This window comes from Vicia villosa, unplaced genomic scaffold, assembly GCF_029867415.1.
Source record: "Vicia villosa cultivar HV-30 ecotype Madison, WI unplaced genomic scaffold, Vvil1.0 ctg.003748F_1_1, whole genome shotgun sequence".
Lineage (NCBI taxonomy): Eukaryota > Viridiplantae > Streptophyta > Magnoliopsida > Fabales > Fabaceae > Vicia > Vicia villosa.
In genome coordinates this window covers 37478-51260 of record NW_026706288.1, presented here as the reverse complement: position 1 = coordinate 51260, position 13783 = coordinate 37478, and the positions used below count along the sequence as shown (strand labels likewise).

The 13783-nt window shown below is 34.4% G+C and overlaps 1 protein-coding gene across 1 annotated transcript; it reads left to right on the top strand.

Annotated features, from left to right (window-relative positions):
* Positions 1 to 2197: 2197 nt before the first annotated feature.
* On the top strand, positions 2198 to 3583 carry LOC131641438 (glutathione gamma-glutamylcysteinyltransferase 1-like). Its single transcript, XM_058911733.1, has 5 exons — positions 2198 to 2476; positions 2587 to 2743; positions 2827 to 3074; positions 3186 to 3349; positions 3461 to 3583. The coding sequence occupies exons 1-5, from the start codon at positions 2294 to 2296 to the stop codon at positions 3510 to 3512; spliced, it is 804 nt and encodes a 267-aa protein (XP_058767716.1). The 5' UTR covers positions 2198 to 2293; the 3' UTR covers positions 3513 to 3583.
* The last annotated feature ends 10200 nt before the right edge of the window (positions 3584 to 13783 follow it).

Here is a 13783-nt window from a genome sequence, read left to right as displayed (position 1 = left end):
ACAGTTAGTTTACACTGCCAGTACACTACCTTTAAACTCTAATTTTTAATATTTATTAGTATTATTTATTTCATTAATTCTTAACTTTTATTTATTATTTTTTAATTAAAATTGTTAAGTCATTAAGTATATTTTGAAAGTAAAATTAGGGTTATTTGAGTAATTTTACTTATTAATTATTATTAATCAATATTCTGTTATTTATTAAGTATTTAATTCTATGTTTCTTTCGTATTAATTTTTAATACCACGATTTATGGAATTATTATTTTTTATCTATAATTATAATACATTATTAATTAAAAATAATTTAAAAATAAAAGATTCCTAAACTTTTTAAAATAATTCCCAAATATTTTTTATAAAAATTTATTCTTTGAAATGATATACCTAAAAATTATTCCTAAGATTAATTTCTTATGCGGTAAAACAAACGCCCCTATAGCTTTATAGCCCCATTAAAATCGATAACACATCAATGAGTTTTTTGCTTTCAACATATTACTATACTATTTACAACAAAATATTGTGTAGTCATTATTTGTTAAATTTTTTTTTTTGCTTGCTAATAGTTCTCGCTAAATAGCACTATTCTCCTATTAATTAATTTACTAATTATGGTCAATAATTGCAGGCATTGTTGATTTTTTTTTTTGACAAAAATAAACTTAACGACTTTCATTCATCAAACAAAGTTCAATACAAGAGGTATCATATTAAGGAAACTACGCCTAGACCAAGAATTAAAAAAAAAGGTGAAAGTGAGAGCTCTAATCATAAATAGGAATTAGGAGCGATGAGATTTACAGCATCATCATAATTATTTGTTATATTTGTTTGATAATTTTGTCTTTTTCAATTTCATAGGGCTTTCTGAAATACCATTGAAAAAATCTATTTGCGGTGTATATGATGAACCACATAAATGGATAATTTTTTACAAACAATAATGATTTCGTTATTTTCATACTATTAGATCAACTTTTTTCTCTTTATATGTTCATTATCTTTTCTCTCAAATATTTAGATCGTTAATAAGATGTATAAATAAAAAAAATATTTAAAATTGTACGATTTGATCTGTTTAAATTATAATTATAGATATTGAGATAATTTTATAATGTCAAGATAATTTTTCTATCATTATTTTATCATTAAGATCACTACTTAACTTGATATTGTATGTGTTTACGGTATTTAAGATGTTCTTTTTTTGTTCTACTTATAATAGAATTTTTAGAGTCACGTGTTTTACTCACCTTTGTCATCTTTTATCTTATTAAAACTAACTGTTCTTTTTTTTTTTCTTGCTTTAGTTAATAAATTATTATCTATAAAAACCCAAAAACACAAATACTATCTTTCTTCCACTAACTATCCATTTTATTTATTCTCTTTTTATTGATTTTTCATTTATTTCATTTTTAAGTAAATTATAATATTTACTTATTTAATTTTTTTGACCAAACTCCTTTTTCCCCTCTTTTTTAACTCAACATTTTAATAAGATACTCCACAATTAGTCACGTACTATTTATGTATTAATATTTGTATACTCATTTTTTTCTACATTCTATAAATTAATCCATTATTTCTTAAATAATAAATTAAAATATTTAACATATTTTTTCACGTTTCCTACCACTCACACCTATTAATCAATATTGGCAGTAAATTTCATTTGTCAAATAACCTAAGACTCCCATACTTTCAATTATATATTTAAATTAAAACATTAAACCCTCAAATATGTGCGCAATCATCTTGCCCATTTTATTTATACAAGTATTGTTTGGAATCCAGGAACTCTTTCCATCTTAAAGCTGAAACCGTGACGTTCAAAAGAAATTATTCTTAAAGTTGTATCTTTGAGAGTCCAATAGTAATTTATTGCATTCATTTCTAAACTTTGAGTCCAATTAATGACCATTCAATTAAAATAAAATCAAACATTGAAAAGTATAAATATTGGGATAACATAAATCATTCATTTCTAAACTAACTTTGAGTCCAATTAATAACCATTCAATTAAAATAAAATCAAACATTGAAAAAGTATAAATATTGGAATATCATAAATCAATCATTATTTAATTTTAGATTTTATTTTTTTGTTGAATCAAAATTTGTTATGTTTCTTTTTATAAGTAAATTTGTAATAAAGCAAAGAAGCAATACTCAAAACACCCCAAAGAAAAAACAGTAACGGTAAGAAAGCAAAAAGAGCCGAATCAAGAAACTTTGAGAAAAACCTGCACAGCTTCAAAAACGCTCATCGCAGAGGGAACCAAAGATGAACAGACTATGTGTGCGCTTTTCCGATCTATCTCTAAGTTTCCTCCGAGGAGGTAGGAGTGCCGCAAGGGCAAGATTATTTCAAACACATGCTCTTCCTTCACCTTCACCAATGATCGAAGGATTTTATAAGAGACCTCTTCCCTCGCCTGCTGTTGATTTTGTTTCCGACCATGGCAAGGTTTGTCTTCCATCAAAAGCGTTGAATCTATGGTTTTCATTTGGAGATAGAAGAAACATTATATTTTGTCTTGTAGTTTAAGTAACTATGTTTTTTTTTAATGTCAACAGCAACTTTTTGCTGAAAGCCTTGGAAGCGGAACAATGGAATGTTTTTTTAAGTTGATACCTTATTTCCAAACCCAATCGGAACTAACATATTGTGGCCTTGCGAGTCTCGCCATGATCCTCAACGCTCTTGCCATTGATCCTGGAAGAAAATGGAAAGGTATTCTATTTTGCTTACATTTAATTTTTGTTGATATTTTTTTGTTTTACAATGAATTTGCCATTTGGACCATTCATGTGCAGGAGGACCTTGGAGATGGTTTGATGAATCTATGTTGGATTTGGACTATACTGAACCTTTAGAAATTGTTAAAACTAGAGGCATTGCATTTATGAAACTTGCAAACTTGGCTCAATGTGCTGGAGCCAAAGTTGATGCCTTTTATGCTACTCAAAGCAACATCGATGATTTTCGTAAATGCGTTATCAAGTGTTCAAGTTCATGTAACTGTCATTTGATCTTATCATACCATAGAGCTGCTCTCAAACAAGTATGTATATGAATTGGTTATGAATCTTATTTTATAAACTATTGATATAGGTTTATTTGATAATTAGACTATAGAATAACATGACATTGTTTATTTGATTAATCACGACAGACGGGATCCGGTCATTTTTCTCCTATTGGAGGCTATCATGTTGGAAAGGACATGATATTAATTTTAGATGTTGCGCGTTTTAAATATCCTCCTCACTGGATTCCACTTGTAGATCTATGGGAAGGCATGAATTATGTTCTTAAATCTACTGGAAAATCAAGGGGGTAAACTTTCTACTCTAAATTTTATACAGTTTTGCATTGACCTTATAATCATGTTAATCACAAAGTTGTATTTTGCCCAATTCTTATTCCTTTTCCTAATTGCCTCTCCAGATTCATGCTTATATCAAGACCGCATGCGGGAACAGTTGAAGGAAATACATGACTTGGTTTCACCTGCATATATCAAGGACATTTACATAAATGACAAGAGGAAGGTAGATGAGGATCTTGATAGGGATCTCTTCATTTCTCAAAGGAAATGGAGAGCTTTGTTATTATGTTTTGAATTTTAAAGAAAAATTTCTAAAACTAGTGACATAATTAGAGTTTTATATATTAGGAAAAACATGGCTACAAGAAGCCTCATCCTTCACTGTTGTAGTTGGCACTGTCTTCTTCTGTGACACATGTTTTTAACAAACTTAGCCACTTCATTTCAGTTAATAACCAATTTCAATCTCTTTCCAAAACTCTCAAGAATTCTTTTCCTACAACATCCAGATCCTTCACAATATTCAAGCATCTGCATAACTTACATAAAGATTATGTTACTTAAATGCATAATGTCATTCATAGATACCATGTAAAAAAAGCATGCAATGACTTATAAGTTACCTGATTTAAAGCAGTTAGGGACATTCTGGTTGATTCTTCTTGAGAATTTGATGATTGTGACTTCTTGCTACCTGACTTTCTTAATAGAAATGCCTGAAATAGATCTTAGTAAGAGAAAACAAGTCCAATAAGAAAACAAGATCAACGCGTCAATTTAAAGCAGTCAACCTTTTTTTGCGATCATCTACTTCGTAGTACAAGAGACTTGTAGATGGCATGGCAACTGATCACGACCAGCTCTGCCTGACTCTTGATAGAATGCTTCCATTGACTTTGGAATATTGAAGTGGCACACATTTCTCACATCCTTTCTACCAATTCTCTTGTTATGTGATTTTAATCTAATAATAGCAAATAACGTAAGTATAAAAAGATTATAACATTAAAGCCTCTTATAGAAGTTTGAATCAAATTTATAATAAACGGACACTTACCATCCTGAACAAACACCAAAGGCAGTGACGGTAAGCAATAGAAACGCTCCATACAGAGTACTGAAAGAAAAAAAAAAGAAGCTCCATTAAATAAAGACGAGGACACCATACACACTTAAACATTTCCATAAAGCGAGTCATAAATAGCCTGAAATAGTGTTCACAATAGTACTTTTGTAACTTTCAGCATGAATAATTATAGTTGTGTCATGCTATTCTGTAGCATTGCAATCTTCTTTTCTATATTTTATTTTTCAACTTCATCATGTTTTCACTTTCATTTCTCTTGTTTTCAATTGCATCCCACTAATCTTTTGAATATGTTTATGTATTTGCAGTGCATGTGTTTGTTATATAATCAAGGGATGTTTTATCAAGATTCCTCATTGTCCATATCGATTGATTATTGATGAACTTGGCATCTTCCTCAATTGAGCAATGTTATGTCTTAAGTAATTGCCTTGTCATTGTCCATATCAGAAAAAGTTTTCCAATTGATTGGCTTAAGTATTTGTGGTGGTCGTTTTCTTTTACCTCCCCGTTTCACTTGGGAGGACGGCACGCTAAACCCTTCACGCGAAATTTGGAAGGAGAATGCGCCCGTGGTGGGATGAATTTTGTTTCAGTTCTTCCTACGATATCACACGAACTTTCTTATTGGTCCTACGAGTAGGAAAGGGAAAAAAAGATCTCAACTAAACCCTAGGAGTTTGCTAAGTGTGGGGATTTCACCTAGACTAGAAATTCTGGAGTCCGGGAGGTCGGTTATACATAGGGAAGTGTTTAAACACCCTACATATCTGTAGTACTCTACAGGAACCTTCTCTGTGTCATTGTGATTGTGTTTATTGCTAATGATTGGGAAAGTTTCTCCTTTGTATTAGGAGAAGGAATTGAATTGATTAAAAAAAAACAGACAGACAGACAGACAAACTGACTATTTTTGGTATTTTATTAGCTCGCTGAGATTCCTTGTGAACCTCATGCCTACATATCCCTAGTGGAAGTCAGAGCTTAATGTAGTTCGGGGAACTAACTAGGGAAATTAATTATTTTTGGTGCCTTGCTTGAAGCTCAAGGTTGAAGCTTGAATTAAATCTCTGTTTACAGTAAAGAGACATGAAATTATCTTTACAGAGAGGTATTAGTACTATTCTACCACAAACATTTAAAGAGTGACAGAATAACTGAATTCATTTCATTCAAGAGGGGGACCTTACTTGTGTATGTGCAAGTATACCAGTCAAATGCCTCTTAAATGAAAGAAAGATGCTCATCCAAATTAGGGAAAGTTACCACATGTCTGGGTTTTACTGCCAGCTCATGCCTTTCAAAATCCTAAATGGGAGACTTGATTAAAATTGAAATTGAAATGTAATGTTTGTTTGAATGTGGTAGAGTAGTAAAAATATCTCTCTATAGAGATAAGCTATGTCTATCTACTGTATAAAAGATTTGACTTTAGCTGGCTTGTATGAGGCCCAAGCTTGAGGCTTTTTGATTGATTAATTAATTATTGACTCTGGGAGATGACTCCACTGGGGATTAATTACAGGGTATTTTAGTGTTCTGTACAAAGCCCAGAATTGAGGCTGACTCTACTTAGGGAGACTCTATTTGTGTGCCTTGTACAAAGCCCAAGGTTGTGGCTACTGCTGAGGATAATTGAATGAATGACTCTATTTTATGTGCCTTGTACAAAGCCCAAGGTTGTGGCTGACTGCTGAGGATAATTAAATGAATGACTCTATTTTATGTGCCTTGTACAAAGCCCAAGGTTGTGGCTGACTCTGGCTAGGGAAAACATTATTTTCTGCCTTGTACAAAGCCCAAGGTTGTGGCGGACTCTTAAATAAACTGAGTATGGATGACTCTATGGGGAAAAGATCCTAGGTTTTAGGAATCTTTGACACATGAAAATATGGTTTATCTGCCTTGTACAAAGCCCAAGGTTGTGGCTACTGAATGATGAAGAACTCACTGGGGAGACTCTATTATCTGCCTTGTACAATGCCCAAGGTTGAGGCTGACTCTTGACAGGGGAGTTTTATTGTTTGGGTGCCTTGTATGAAGCCCAAGGTTGAGGCTAACTGTTTTTGTTGGTTTTGACTCTACTGAGGAGGTTTTATTTATTAAAAGACTGTTTTTCTTTGGAAGCTAACCCTTTCCAGGGATTTTGACTCAGCTGGTGAATTTGTCTGGTAAAAGACTGACTTTATCATGTTTTTGGAGGCTGACCCTTTCCAGGGGTTTTGACTCTTTTGGGGAAATTATCTCCTAAGAGAAATGAATCTTTATTTTTTGACATTTAATAATTGACTTTGGAGGCTAACCCTTTCCAGGGGTTTTATATTAAAAATGAAAGAATGTGTGGAAGCTAACCCTTTCCAGGGATTTTATTGAAATGATGGATTGATTTTAAATTGACTTTGGAGGCTAACCCTTTCCAGGGGTTTTATATTAAAAATGAAAGAATGTGTGGAAGCTAACCCTTTCCAGGGATTTTATTGAAATGATGGATTGATTTTAAATTGACTTTGGAGGCTAACCCTTTCCAGGGGTTTTATTGAAATGATTGGCAGAAAGATTATCTAATGGAGACTTCTTGTTTAAAGCCCAAGATGAAGGCTGACACATGCTGAGGATGATCAAACATGGATCCTAGACTCTGCTAAGGAAGATTGATGAAGATAAGGGTGACAGAGACTGTCCATGTCTCTCATTCCAAAAGGTGTACTCAATGCAAAATTGAGACAAACTTAGCTTGTTTAAAGTCTGGTTTAAACTGGAAGAAACTCACCAGGGTAGGCTAAAAGGTGACTAAAGACCTGTTCCTATGTTTATAAGAAACCTGATGGGTCCTTGTATACAAGCTCAAGAGGAAGCTGGAAATGCTTTTAAGAAGCCTGTGGGTCCTTGTACAAAGCCCAAGAGGAGGCTAATCGAGGGTCCTTGTTATAGCACAAGAGAAAGCTATGTAGTTTTGAACTTATTTTGGCTCTAAGCAAATGGGTAAGAGGTTTCACCGGGAATAATTCCTCTTTGGGTGGATGTGTCCTATTTATTTGGATTCTAAGGTTTTTGCCAAGATGTTTCACCGGGAATAATTCATCTTGGGGGTTTGAACTACAGATCTCTAATTAGGAAAGAGCCTTCACCGGGAAGACATTCTCAATCCTAGGCCATATTCCTATAATATATATATATATAGTTTAACTGTCCTAAGGTTTATACTCAAACGTAGTTCTAAACTAATATATATGCACAGTTTATATTTGACAGTAATTTAAATAAAGACTGTAAATTGAAAGCTTGTAAAGCCTAACCTGGATGGAGTGGAGGCCATTGAAGAAGTATGTACAGAGCCTCAACAGTAATTTTTGTTGTTTTGTTGATAACAGTTGAATATATATGATAAACAGTTAATGGTTTTTGAAAACAGAAGAAGTGAAGATGGACAAAGGTCACATAGGTATCTGAAGAGTTTCACCGGGAATAATGCCCTTCAAATACCAGAAGAATGTTTTGAAAACAGAAAGAAGATTTTGAAAATACAGTTTTGAAAACAAGCTAAGAAGAGAAGGTTTTTGGGACTTACACTCTATTAGAGGCCCAGTACTTTACAGTACTGGTGTAAAAGCAATTTGAAAAATGATTTGGAATGATACAAGGTTTTGTTGTTTGAAAACCTTAATCATCCGTTTAATTAGAGATTGAAAACAGTTTTGAATATTGACAAAAGTCAACTTAATCAAAGTAAAAATAAAGATTTTTACTTAATTAAGACCTAAACAATTAGGGTTTTATCATAAACTTTATTTACAAAATGATTAGGTTAAAACAAAGTGAATATATATATTTAAAGTATTTAAGAAAACACTTAAAACATACTATTTTAAACCTAATAAAAATATATGAAATAAATAATATTTTTTATGATTTTTTTATTATTCACAAAATAGGTATATTAAATGATAAGTGTGTGAAAAATGAAGTGAAAATAAATTAATTTGATAGGTTAAATAAATATGTGAAGTTTGTGAGAAAATGAAAGAAATTGTGTGTTAAAAAAGATAGTTTTGGCCCTTGGAGGGTTTGAACCCACGCCCTCTAGGTCACACACTCAAAACAAACACCACTGAGCCAACGCGCGTGTGGTGATAGTAACTTGCATTCATTTGGTTATGTTTCAAAACAACTAGTAAATCATTGAAAAATAAAAGAATCAAAAAGTCTGGGGCGAGGGGGATTCGAACCCCAGACTTGAGGCATGATGAGACTAAGGGCGTATGGGAGGCCACTAGGGCAAGTTTGTTCAGTCGTTTAAGGAACGCATACCATTCAAAATAAAATAAACTTTGGCCCCAGATTCAAATTTTGCGCGCCATGGCCATAGTCATCTTCTTCCTCGAGCTCAAAGATTTTCAAAATCCTAACTCTCTGGTTTCTCAACTAAATGACATGATGTAAACATCAATCTTGTTCTAAATTTCCTCACGAATCCAGATATGTAACTAACATTTATTTATATGAACTATAGCTACCTAATTTCTCAGAAAACTCTAAGAACATATAAACCCTAAATTTGAAATTAAATGACAAACAAGATGAATAAATGCAAGATGATAGAGGGTTTTCAATCCTCTGATGATGCTAAACAAGATAGAATCGAGCTTTAACTCAGTGAGTGCTTAAATTAAAGAGGTGAAGTTCAGAAACTTACCTCTGAAAATGGAGGTCGTGAGGATGATTGAGAGCACCTGGGTTTGAATGAATGATCTCAATAGCTTCCTTGAGACTCAATGATGCTAACTGAATGCTTATTGGAGCTTGAATCCTCCTGAATTGCTCTATGGACCTCCCTCGATTTCAGCTTCAAGTGAACATGGAGGTTGTTGAATTTGGAGTTACAGATGAGCTGCAGCCATCTGGTTAGCTTCACTATGACCTGAGGAGTGTGCCTGGATGATTGGCTTGACTTGAAACCTCCTGAATCACTCTATGGACCTCCAACTGCAAATGATCCAAAGTGAGAGCAACAATGGTGTTCCTCCACTTACAGAAGTGATCCAGGTGCTTGGATCACCTCAAATGACCTCCCTTGAGATGTTAGAATGTTCACTTCTCAAAGATGAGCTCTGGTTTGAAGAAATCGATTCTTCTTGCCAAAGAACTTTGAAAAACAATGAACATGAGAAGAGAAAGAGAAAGCAAGGAATATGGTTGCTTTGGTGTGTTTTTTGAATGAGAATGAGGCCTCTATTTATAGGCAAATGTCTCAGTACTGATTGGGAGAGTGAGCTTGCTTAGTGAAGCAAGTTTGGTTTCTTAGCCATGAAGAAATTTCAAAGAATATCCAAGTGTGATCATTGCATTTTCGAGCCACCTCCCCTATCCATTGATTCTATCTGATCTTAGGGGACAATTCAGATGCAAAGTGAGCTCTAATTGGTTGGTGAGAAGATTCCTTGGGTGATTCATCAATTTGCCATAAATTCTCAAAAGTAATCATTACATAATCACATGTTCTTGTTTTAGGAATCTTCTTCAATTATCATGGCATGGTGAAAATGAATGCATGGTATTGTTTCAGACATGTTATGGGTCGTGTAGCATCCATTAGTGAAGCAAAAATGCACAAAATTGCAAAGTTCCAATTTGCTCATGACCTATAATTTTACTTCATGAGGCCAACTTTGGACAAGCATAACTCTTAGCTCAAATTGAATTTGGAGAAGGTTGAACACAATTTGGAAAGCCCTAAACATCTACTTTAAATCATTAGTTTATGTCTTCTTCAGAATCATTTGGGAAATTTGTGAAAAATGAGCCCAAAGTTGGATGAAAACTAGGTTAAAACACTTGGAAAATTTTCTAAGTGTTTATGACCTAAAACTTCAAAATCTCCAAAACCCTTAAATGGTTGATCTTTTGAAAAAAGTTCCTTTGTAAGATGTTGTTTTATTTTGCAAGATCTACAACTTTCATGTTGGAAGTTTTTTGAGTTGTGTAGGTGAAATTTTGAGTTCTCACCATGCCCTCAAAAACCCTAATTCCCGACTTTTTGCTCCTTGATGAATTTCTTTGAATTTCTTTGGTCAAATGACTTTGACATCCATATATTGATGATATTGATCTTTGAAAGTCATTTTTTGACCAAAAACCTTAAAAGTCAATGATGATCCCACACAGTTGACTTTTCCTGACAAAGTGAATTTTTTGGGCTTTTGTGAAGAAACAAGATCTTCTCCTCAAATGAATGATGTAAATGGATTATATTGAGGTAGTAGAGATTCTTGAATCATGTATTGAGTTTTGGATCCATGCCCTGATTAAAAGTCAACCATCCTGGTGAATTAGGTCAAAAACCCTAATTGTCGACCATATGAAAATAATGACTGTAGACTTTGAATTGGGGTGTAATGTCCAGTGGATCTTGTCATATGAGTTATTTGTAGATGATTGATGTCTTTGAATGATCCCCTGGGGCTTTTTAGGGTTTCCCAAAGGTGATCCCTGATTTTAGTCCTTGATAGGCTCCAAACCCTAGTCTGTTGATCTGAGTAATCCTGTACTTAGATAACTGGGTGTCTTAATCAATCATAGGTGTAATAATGAGGATTTTGAGTCTTATGCTTGTATTAGAGACTAATCCTTCTATTGATTGATCCTTTGCCTGAATTTTCTTGTCTTTGAACACCCTCGATTGAATGCCAGACTGTCCTAGGTACTTACTTTGACTTGATGAAAATCCTGAAGATATGTCATCTCAGGGGGGTCAAAAATTAGGGTATGACAGATGCCCCTATTTAAGTTTCTTTTAACTGGAGGGAGAGAGATTGATATCTCGATCTCTTCTGCGTAAAAGAGACTTAAATATCAAAGAATGCCCGAATTTTGGGCGCTCCTGAGATGATAAAATCTTTGCATGATTTGATCCCGTTGTCGCACTTGGCGGGGGATGAGGAGACAAACTCCTGCAGAAATACTTGATGTGGATTCTGGTGAATGGATGGCAATGTAGGATGCGCAATCCATCTTCTTTAACTAAGTGTTGATACTTAGAAAAAGGTAAACAACCTCCTCTTGTTCCGGATGTCCAAATCTCGAAACTGGTCTCAGTTGCGTTTGGACAATATCTCAGATAAAGAGAAAATCTCCAAAGGTTTGTTTCCTCATCAAACTTCTTACCAGCACTTGGAGGTAAGATACCATTTGACGGTAAATAAAGAAACTTCAAAGGTTTGTTTCCTCATCAAACTTCTTACCAGCACTTGGAGGTAAGATACCATTTGACGGTAAATAAAGAAACTTCAAAGGTTTGTTTCCTCATCAAACTTCTCATCAGCACTTGGAGATGAGATACCATTTGATGGTAATAAAGAAACTTTAAGGTTTGTTTCCTCATCAAACTTCTTACCAGCACTTGGAGGTAAGATACCATTTGATGGTAATAAAGAAACTTTAAGGTTTGTTTCCTCATCAAACTTCTTACCAGCACTTGGAGGTAAGATACCATTTGGTGGTAATAAAGAAACTTTAAGGTTTGTTTCCTCATCAAACTTCTTACCAGCACTTGGAGGTAAGATACCATTTGACGGTAAATAAAGAAACTTTAAGGTTTGTTTCCTCATCAAACTTCTTACCAGCACTTGGAGGTAAGATACCATTTGATGGTAATAAAGAAACTTTAAGGTTTGTTTCCTCATCAAACTTCTTACCAGCACTTGGAGGTAAGATACCATTTGACGGTAAATAAAGAAACTTTAAGGGGTTGTTTCCTCATCAGACTTCTCATCAGCACTTGGAGATGAGATACCATTTGATGGTAATAAAGAAACTTTAAGGTTTCTTTCCTCATCAAACTTCTCATCAGCACTTGGAGATGAGATACCATTTGATGGTAATAAAGAAACTTTAAGGTTTGTTTCCTCATCAAACTTCTTACCAGCACTTGGAGGTAAGATACCATTTGACGGTAAATAAAGAAACTTCACCATCTTCCCTTTTGACTTGGCATCTTTGAAAGATTGTCATATGGGCCCGCGCTCTTTTGAGGGGCTAATGACTTTGTTTGAAGGCGGACGAACTGTTTTCGGGGTGAAAACTGCCATTCGTCGACTGGTGCCTGGGGAATCAACAAACTGTTTTCCTAAGGGGAAAACTACCATTTATCGACTCTGTGGGGAGCTAAACATCCCTGAAACAGACAAACTGTTTGAAGAAACTACCATTTGTCGATTTCTTGAGTATTTAACAGACAAACTGTCTTTCCTTGGGGGAAAGACTACCATTTGTTGACTCCGCTGGGGATCATGAACTATCTTCTGGATGAAGACTACCATTCACTGATTCTGCTGGGGAATCATTTTGTCGATCTGCTGGGAGATTCTGAATTATTTTCTTTGACGAAAAAGTGGCATCTCTCAACCTTGCTGGGGAAATACCAAACCTGTAGGGAATTCCAAAATGCGAAGCAGACTATCTTATCTGAAGAAGACTGTTGAATGTCGCTCTGCAGGAGAATCTCGGCTGAGGAATTCCAAAAGTGAACAAACTATCTCCTTGAGGGAGACAACCATTTGTTGACTTGCTTGGGGAGATCCTTGTGTATGAACTGTTGTCTCGAAGGAAAAAGTTTCTCCGGAACTTGCAGGGGAAACTTGAGTTCATGCCTCAATGACTTAGGCATTCACAGGATCAAAGCCTGATTTGACTATGCAATTATGATGTAATGTATGCATGAATATTATGACAATGATAAAATGTAAAGTGAATGTGAATAGAATTGTCGCAGATGTAAAATCCTATGATACGACTTGAATTCTTGTTGATCAGAAGATGTCCTCTTCTTGTAGTTCGAACTCTCTTGGGAATACCTGGTTATCAGTTGTCCGCTGTCCGAAGTAAGTAATATGAATTGAAGTAAAGATCCGTCATCGGGAGATGTTCGCAAAGCGACCTCATGGGGAAATCTTGGTTCCCGGAGTCTCAACCGTTCTCGGAGCAACTGTTTGCGTTCTTTCTATTGTTTGTAAACCTTAGAAAGAAATTTCACCTTTATTTTTGCAAGTAAATTCATTTTATTTTATGAAAACATTTGTTTCAAGAAAATGACTGTTTAAACTTAAAATGCATTTCAAGAAACTGAATAAGACTAGATTGCAAAGGAAAAGCACAAGGCTCAAATTATTATATATGGAATGGTAATCAGCCAAATGCTTGATTCCATGGAGTATTTACAAAGTTGGAAATTGGTGATTTTCGGGAAAAGGGCTACGATGAAACGTGACGACCGTTATCTTTCCCTTCCACTCCGAGTTGCGCTGTATTCGTGCTTCGTAGAAGATGACCTACTGCTGATGAACACTCCGCTATGGATTTT

What these genes read in the sequence shown, in the direction of transcription:
- LOC131641438 (XM_058911733.1), top strand. Translation starts at nt 2,294, where the DNA reads ATGAACAGACTATGTGTGCGCTTTTCCGATCTATCTCTAAGTTTCCTC. An exon ending in TCCTGGAAGAAAATGGAAAG is followed by an intron (nt 2,744 to 2,826) that starts GTATTCTATTTT and finishes ATTCATGTGCAG; the next exon opens with GAGGACCTTGGAGATGGTTT. An exon ending in TCTACTGGAAAATCAAGGGG is followed by an intron (nt 3,350 to 3,460) that starts GTAAACTTTCTA and finishes TTGCCTCTCCAG; the next exon opens with ATTCATGCTTATATCAAGAC.